Source organism: Oncorhynchus tshawytscha, linkage group LG25 (assembly GCF_018296145.1).
Source record: "Oncorhynchus tshawytscha isolate Ot180627B linkage group LG25, Otsh_v2.0, whole genome shotgun sequence".
Lineage (NCBI taxonomy): Eukaryota > Metazoa > Chordata > Actinopteri > Salmoniformes > Salmonidae > Oncorhynchus > Oncorhynchus tshawytscha.
Window position 1 is genome coordinate 37,126,773 of NC_056453.1, and position 9,050 is coordinate 37,135,822.

The following is a 9,050-nucleotide window of genomic DNA, read 5'->3' on the forward strand; positions in this document are numbered from 1 at the left end:
TGAAAAGGTTATATAATATTTGTAATGAAAAGAATAAATAATATTGGTAATGAAAAGGAGGACTTTGCTCACTCTCACCTCGTCCTGGATGAGTCTAAACACACGTTGAGAGCATCTAACTGGAGAGAGAGATATAAAATAAACATTGCTATGGCACCAGCCATCATTTAAAAAAATCTCTCGCAGTTTGTCTGTCTAGAAGAGACGGCTTTCGGCACCTCAGCTGTTGAACTTGAACTTTTCCTTGATTTATGACACCGCTGGTATTCAATGTATGAGATGAATCAGACAGCTAAGACGTGTTATTGTGTTATACGTGTTATTGCACTAGAATCTAATGTGCTCGGTTTGGGTGCATCAGTCATATTTATTTTTATTAGGAAAACGCATCAATGAAGTTTGTAACGATACATTTGGAGAGATATGGTCTATAGGCTTACTCATGTCTGCGTTTTACTGGTGGTGGGGAGGGAGGATTACATCACCGCGCACATGGATATATCGTCTGATCCAGGCGGGGCTCAGTTTGGTGTCCGGCAACGGCCAGTGCATCATCTAGCCCTAGACAACATGCGGACACCCAGAAACCAACAGGACCCAACTCTAAGACTAGTGAGAAACCAGGACCTGACGCACTTTACGCACGGGAAAGCCCAGTGGAAATGCAGCCAGGGCGAATCATGCTACTGACACCGCTGGGTCTGGTATAACGTTTTCGTTGAAAGTGCTTTGAATGTGCGTTTTTTTTGTTGCCTTGATAAAACAGTGAAGGGCTTACGTTCCATTCAGACGCGTGTCATGGACTCTAAAGTTACGCAGCGAAACTCTCCACTGGCTCAGGGCATCAACTTTCCTCTCTCAGACTGCAATCACCGGTTGCTATGGTGACTAAATTCCAGCCAGCTGAAACTTTTTGAGGCATTTTTTTCGCGGAGTTTGAGAAACAGATCACCGGGTTGGAACGCGTGCGTGACGACGGGCGCTGGACTACGGGGTGCCACGGGACTCCACACGCACACACACACACTTACACCGACATCCCGGGGGGAAACGGATGATCGTTTCTACCGTATAAGGATTCTACTTGTTATATTGTACTCTATATCACTTGGAACTATTGTTACCAGATAGAGATATGGATAACTCGTACTGTTTCCTTGCCATGTCCATGCTGGTTCTGTCCCTCGGGTTTAGGATAGAGGAGGGCATGTGCCAACACTACTACCTCCTCCGTCCCATCCCCAGCGACACTCTCCCTATTGTGGAGCTCAAAGAGGACCCAGACCCTGTCCTGGATCCGAAAGAACGGGACCTGAACGAGACCGAACTAAGATCCAACTTGGGTAGTCACTTCGACCCCCACTTCATGTCCATCACCCCGCCAGAGGACAAGTACTCAGGCAACGAGGACCTGGGCGACTCGGAGATGCGTCAGAAGCCATCCGTCGCGATGCCCAAAGAGATCAAAGCCATTGAGTTTGAGATCCAGCAAGGCAAGAAGCACAAGCCCAGTAAAAAACTCAGAAGAAGGCTGCAACTGTGGCTGTGGTCTTACACCTTCTGTCCAGTTGTTTATACATGGAACGACCTCGGGAACAGATTCTGGCCGCGCTACGTGAAGGTGGGGAGCTGCTACACTAAGCGTTCTTGTTCGGTCCCTGAAGGGATGCTTTGCAAACCTGCCAAATCGGCCCATTTTACGATCTTAAGATGGAGGTGCCTGCAGAGAAAAGGAGGTCTGAAATGTGCTTGGATACCAGTTCAGTACCCCATTATATCTGAGTGCAAATGCTCCTGCTCGAACTGAAATAAACTGAAATGATTTTTTTTATTATTATTTCTTTAAAAAAAAAATCATAGTTACATGAATGTTTTTTATATGCACTGCCAAGTGTAAGAATGTATATTTTATGTGTGTGTGTGGCGCCATTTAATGTTATGATGACACACTTTGTAGAAAGGTCAGTAATTATTATTACAATATAACCAGCATCTACTGTATTTGTTGAACATATCTTGAATGTGATGTATCTTTATATTTATATTGAAGAAGAGCACTTCGCATTGCGAACCATTAAAATACTATTATTGAAGGACTTAACAGCTATTTTCCATTGTTTGGGAAGAACAAATAAATACGTGTTTTTTTTTTTTACCTCTGATGTGGCAAAATTAGCCCAAATGTAAATTGAGCTTGTGGAAACTGGATAAAGGGAAAGTTGGTGGGTAAATAATGTAAAATAAGAGTAACTGCCAACCTATTTATGCTTTATGTTTCATGTAGCCACAGTTCAAATAAACCCACACAGATGACACTTGGGAAGGACTTTTTGTTTTGTTACAACTTTTGTTGGTTTTACATCTCCCTTGTCCTCAAATTGCAGTACATTTGGCCAGATTTTTTTTTAGACTATATAAAAAAGAAATAAAAAAGAAATGGGCCTTACAGACTATGCAGACTGTGGTTGTGGGAAAAGTTTAGGGAAAGTTTTAGTGTCTTTGATTATTCAGCTGCTGACCACACATATACATGTCTAACATGGAACCTTTCTGCTCTCAACATCTGTCCTGTAGCTACAGATATTGGCACATCTTGATCCTCTTCCCTCTTGGTCTCCTTCCCTCTTGGTCCTGTTCCCTCTTGGGCCTATTCCCTCTTGGTCCTCTTCCCTCTTGGGCCTCTTCCCTCTTGGTCCTCTTCCCTCTTGGGCCTCTTCCCTCTTGGTCCTCTTCTCTCTTCCCTCTTCTCTCTTCCCTCTTGGTCCCCTTCCCTCTTGGTCCTCTTCCCTCTTGGGCCTCTTCCCTCTTGGTCCTCTTCTCTCTTCCCTCTTCTCTCTTCCCTCTTGGTCCCCTTCCCTCTTGGTCCTCTTCCCTCTTGGACCTCTTCCCTCTTGGGCCCCTTCCCTCTTGGTCCCCTTCCCTCTTGGTCCTCTTCCCTCTTGGGCCTATTCCCTCTTGGTCCTCTTCCCTCTTGGGCCTCTTCCCTCTTGGTCCTCTTCCCTCTTGGGCCTCTTCCCTCTTGGTCCTCTTCCCTCTTGGGCCTCTTCCCTCTTGGTCCTCTTCTCTCTTCCCTCTTCTTTCTTCACTCTTGGTCCCCTTCCCTCTTGGTCCTCTTCCCTCTTGGGCCTCTTCCCTCTTGGGCCTCTTCCCTCTTGGTCCTCTTCCCTCTTGGGCCCCTTCCCTCTTTGGCCTCTTCCCTCTAGGACCTCTTCCCTCTTGGGCCCCTTCCCTCTTGGGCCCCTTCCCTCTTGGGCCTCTTCCCTCTTGGTCCTCTTCCCTCTTGGGCCTCTTCCCTCTTGGTCCTCTTCCCTCTTGGGCCTCTTCCCTCTTGGGCCTCTTCTCTCTTGGTCCTCTTCCCTCTTGGTCCTCTTCTCTCTTTCCTCTTGGTCCTCTTCTCTCTTGGTCCTCTTCTCTCTTCCCTCTTGGTCCTCTTATCTCTTCCCTCTTGGTCCTCTTCCCTCTTGGTCCTCTTCCCTCTTGGGCCCCTTCCTCTTTGGCCTTTTCCCCTCTTGGACCTCTTCCCTCTTGGGCCTCTTCCCTCTTGGGCCTCTTCCCTCTTGGGCCTCTTCCCTCTTGGTCCTTTCCCTCTTGGGCCTCTTCCCTCCTGGGCCTCTTCCCTCTTGGGCCTCTTCCCTCTTGGGCCTCTTCCCTCTTGGGCCTCTTCCCTCTTGGTCCTCTTCCCAATTGGGCCCCCTCCCTTCTTCCTTTATTCCGCTTAGTAGGTGCTCTGTGGGTACACTGGTGATTCATTTTCCCTATTCTCCTCAGCCCTTTTCCTGGTTGCTCTCCTCAAACCCCCAGATGGCAAGTCTAACTTCATCTCCAAAGGCCTTGAACCAACAATCCTGCAGTTATATGGCAAAGTCACCACCTCATGTGCCAGAAAGGTCCAGACACTTTGGCAGACAGAGGTATTCTACACTATAATAGCCTAGACATGAGTAGGATGGTTTGTTGTTGTTTGTGTATTGTACCACTCAGTCCCATTGAGTATTCTCATCGCACCTGGACACCGTTTTGAGAAAGATGAGACAGTTACACACACTGAAAGACAGTAGTCCTTTTTCAAACCTGCTGCTTGTGACCTGCTGCTGCTGCTACAAAATGAATGAACTATCTAGAGACTACTTTAAATAAGTGTGAATTCTATCAGAAAACTTCCCTTGTGTGATGAGAATGGGGAAAACCCACACCACTCACTGACATGTCTTTTTCAAACCCGTGACCTCGGCTGCTGCTACCAATTGAAGAGACTATAGCTTCAGTGAATGTGGACTTTTCTCTTTTATAAATTGCCTTTATAACGCTATGGATACCATTAAGTTAAGTTCAGCACACCAATCTTTCATTCAATCAGAATGGCTTTTATTCACAGTTCAAATACAGGTACTGTTTTACTGCGTGTGAAATAGAAAGTGTGGAATGGAAGCAAGCCAATGTGAATCCACAGGCAAGCCAGGAGCACTGCTCATAACAACATGAGCAGGACCTGGTCTGGGCAACACTGCTTCATTTCATTACACTACCTCTTGATGAAAGCTACTACTGGAGCCTTTTACTAATTCAATATACGTTATATTTGACTGTACACGTTGTTTCAGGAAAGGGGAGCGAGATGAACGACATTTTCTGTCTGTAGAGACACCAGTTGCCTGCCAGGGACTTGTTTTTCTATATGCCCGTGTGCTTAGAGTACGCCTGCTTTGAGAGGGGTGCAAAGCCCAGACACACCTTTTCATTATTTCTAACAAGTATAACTGAAATTTTCCTGCTTTCTCCTTCTTTTTCTTCTTCTTCTTCTTCTTCTTCTTCTCCTTCTTCTCCTTCTTCTTCTTCTTCTTCTTCTTCTTCTCCTTCTTCTCCTTCTTCTCCTTCTCCTTCTTCTCCTTCTTCTTCTTCTTCTTCTTCTTCTTCTTCTTCTTCTTCTCCTTCTTCTTCTTCTTCTCCTTCTTCTTCTTCTTCTCCTTCTTCTCCTTCTTCTTCTTCTTCTTCTCCTTCTTCTTCTCTTCTTCTTCTTCTCTTCTTCTTCTTCTTCTTCTTCTTCTTCTCCTTCTTCTTCTTCTCTTCTTCTTCTTCTTCTTCTTCTTCTTCTCCTTCTTCTTCTTCTTCTCCTTCTTCTTCTTCTTCTTCTTCTTCTCCTTCTTCTCCTTCTTCTTCTTCTTCTTCTTCTTCTTCTTCATTTCAACAGTTTTCTGAAGCAGCAGCGAAGCTTATGTGTGAACCTTTTGGAGTCACGAACCAAAGTAATGAAACAAGGACTGTGAAACTAAAGTAGAAGAACATACGCCATAGTATGTGGTTATACTATATCAATACTATATTATACTATACCAATACTATATTATACTATATCAATACTATATTATACTATATCAATACTATATTATACTATATCAATACTATATTATACTATACCAATACTATATTATACTATACCAACACTATATTATACTATACCAATACTATATTATACTATACCAATACTATATTATACTATACCAATACTATATTATACTATACCAATACTATATTATACTATACCAATACTATATTATACTATACCAATACTATATTATACTATACCAATACTATATTATACTATACCAATACTATATTATACTATACCAATACTATATTATACTATACCAATACTATATTATACTATACCAATACTATATTATACTATATCAATACTATATTATACTATATCAATACTATATTATACTATACCAATACTATATTATACTATACCAATACTATATTATACTATACCAATACTATATTATACTATACCAATACTATAATATACTATATCAATATGAGTGCCCTAAGAACTTTACTGGATTAACACAGACAGGACAGCCAATAAATGTGTTTCATTATTTATGTGGTCAAGAAGTTCATGACATTTTTATTGGCTATATAACTACAGCACCAATAACGTCCACATTTACAACAACAACAACGCGAGGTGCCTTATATTGATAGTAGTGATGGGATCAATTTATAATTTATAACTTGAACCGGCTTGTTTGTTATAATGTAGGGGTGTAACCTGGATTGCCTAGTGCAGTGAAGCAGTGGTGTGGTCTCACTTCCCCTGCTCGACGCCAGCTCCATATTTGCGTCTCAAATGGTACCTTATTCCTTATATTGTGCACTAAATAGGGAACACGGTATCATTTGGGACGCATCCCAAGCCGCTATGCCCTGACAGTCGGAAGGCTCATTGTAAAGAGATTATAAATTAAATACCTTCATTTTCAGATTCCTTCATTTAAGCTGCATGGCGCCTCACATACATACTGGGGCTGGAGGGATGATCACATGTAAAAACATTAAAAATGTTTTCAAAAAAACAGTCTTGCTGCTTGGGTTATGTCAGGTCTGAGACCAATACTATATTATACTAGAGAATAGAGAGATACTAGAGAATACTATAATATACTATATCAATAGAGTGAGAAGAACTTTACAGGAGAACACAGACAGGAGAGCCAATAAATGTGTTTCATTAAGGAATAAAAGAAAACGACTTCACTCTCCTCACCAACCAGATAGACAGATAGACAACAGAGAGACAGAGAGAGCCTTAGATTGATAGTAGTGATGGGACAGAGAGACAGAGAGACAGAGACAGAGAGTTATAATGAGAGAGAACCTGAGAGAGACAGAGCAGAGAAGCAGTGGTGTGGTCTCACTTCCCCTGAGAGAGAGAAAGAGACCTTATTCCTTATATTGAGCAGATAGAGAACAGAGATCATTTGAGAGAGAGAGAGAGACAGAGACAGAGAGAGAGATTGTAAAGAGACAGAGAGAGAAATACAGAGACAGAGACAGAGGAGAGATACAGACTGGGGCTGGAGGGATGATCAGAGAGAAACAGAGAAATGTTTTCAAAAGAGAGAGAGTCTTGAGACAGAGAGATGAGGTCTGAGAGAGAGAGAGAGAGAGAGAGAGAGACAGAGACAGAGAGAGAGAGAGAGAGACAGAGAGAGAGAGAGAGAGAGAGAGAGAGAGACAGAGAGAGAGACAGAGACAGAGACAGAGACAGAGAGAGAGAGAGAGTTTTTTTTGCCAGTGTTAAAAGTGTTGAGTACTTTTCTGACACAAATCTTTAATGGGAATGGAATGTGGAGCTCAGAGTCATGTCCTCGTGTTTTAATAGTGCTGATTCCACATCCTTTAACACCGTGTCATGATGATCGTCAGACACGTGCACAGATAGGGAACATGTCCTTATGCCCTTCTAGTCTCCAAAGTGCCCTTTTCGGTGGTGGTATAATTTCCCCCCCTAAAAAAACATTTTTGTGTTGTTTTTATATAGATTTTGTCATTGTTCTGAGACCATTGCCTACAAGTCGTCGTTAAATTCCCATCTATGCTTCAGAACCAACAAGTTGCGCATCTTGATTGTTGACCAATGGCCAGTCATCAGCATTGGCGTGCAAAGGCGGGCGCTCATATCCACACTAGTGAACAGAAATAACTAGTTTAATTTCCTCCAATTTTGTAAAAACAGAGTAGGCCTACGTTTATCATCCATATAAAATACAGTTTAGCAATCTACTACCGACTCATCTTTGCCAGAACAACAGGTTACCTGGTTATTTGAGTTATTATTGTCTTATTTCAGAGAGACCTCGTTTGGGTGGCTACTGGCTATATGTCTAAAGATAAGCAGCTGGAAAATCGCACTGCCATAAATATTACGGGATGAACATATCCTGGCGAATTTATTATGATATTTGTAAGGAAAAACAGGGCTACCCGGCTGGCAACGAGCACTCTGCAGATAGGCTGCCCTCCGACGTGAGGGCGCGGTGCAGACAGAACCTGCCATCCATCTGAACCGGCAACCACTGCTACAAGTAGGTCGTATGTTTGTTTTTTTACTCTTGTGGACTCCAGAAAAGAGACATGATACAGTATAACCATTGTTGATATTGGCTGCTAACATGAATGACTTTCAGCTCCAAATGCAACGGTACAACTATTTAATTTAAAACAATTAATTTCTGTCGTCTATCTTGGGTTTTGAAAATACGTCACCGTTCGTGGCTGTAATGACAGGCTACATTAGCGCAACGATTATAAGCGCGTGTGCGCTTGTGCCCACGTGCATGTGCGTGCGCGGGGGTCGCGAGTTTTGAACCCCTCATTTTCACAGGTTTGGAGTCAAACATTTTGCAAACCACTGGGATAACATGAGTGTAACAAATGGAGTTGGGTTGGATATAGCAATGATAGACTACAGTATTTCTTACCACAACCCTGGGAAGTAGGGGTGCTGTGTGTACTAATAATAGCTTCCCCATGTCAGCGAAAACATTGCAGCACCCCCACCCCCAAACATCTTCCTACAATCTTCTATTTTGACTGAAAGTGTGTTGGTTATTGTTAATAAGTGCTGAATTTACTCCAGTTCACAAATATTTGACTTCTCAGATGGTGCTGCTTTCCCCTCTTCTTGTAATCATTGGTCAATGACGCTGTTGTGTGAATTTGCCCTTTTTTTTTTTTTTTTGAGCACATGCCCTCCAAAGGGTCTGTGTCATGATGTTTTTGGTTTCTTTTTTCTTTCTTTAATTGGATCATATCTCTTAAAATTCCTGGATCGGACTCAATGACCCCCCCCCCCGCCGCCCTCCCCCACTGCACCCACACACTCAGCATGTAAACTAAAATACTATCGAATAAGAATAATACTACCGCCTCTTCAAAGTTCAAAGCTTGTTTTATCCCCAACTTCACTTTTACAGAATTGCAGTGATTTCATTGATGATGTCAACTAGCTTGTTATGTCCACAACCATTTGAATGAGGTTAACAAGTCAAGGGAATTGTCCCTACCTTTGTATGCTGTTGCAATTTACTCTTTCATCTAGCTATTAATAATATCTAAAACTTTAAATTCCATCGTCATCAAATAGTTTTTCACTTCGATTAGTTTCCTCAATAAGCACCTGAAATCTTTGCTCTGATGTCTCTTTGTCCTATTTCCCAAATCCACTCATAGCCCAGGTCATTGGAGCTCTCTTTCAAATGCCC

General features: G+C 42.5%; 1 protein-coding gene across 1 annotated transcript; it reads left to right on the forward strand.

The window, feature by feature from the left end:
* Nucleotides 1-508: 508 nt before the first annotated feature.
* On the forward strand, nt 509-2,320 carry LOC112247228 (noggin-3). The gene has a single exon (XM_024415940.2). The coding sequence runs from the start codon at nt 1,136-1,138 to the stop codon at nt 1,805-1,807; it is 672 nt and encodes a 223-aa protein (XP_024271708.1). The 5' UTR covers nt 509-1,135; the 3' UTR covers nt 1,808-2,320.
* The last annotated feature ends 6,730 nt before the right edge of the window (nt 2,321-9,050 follow it).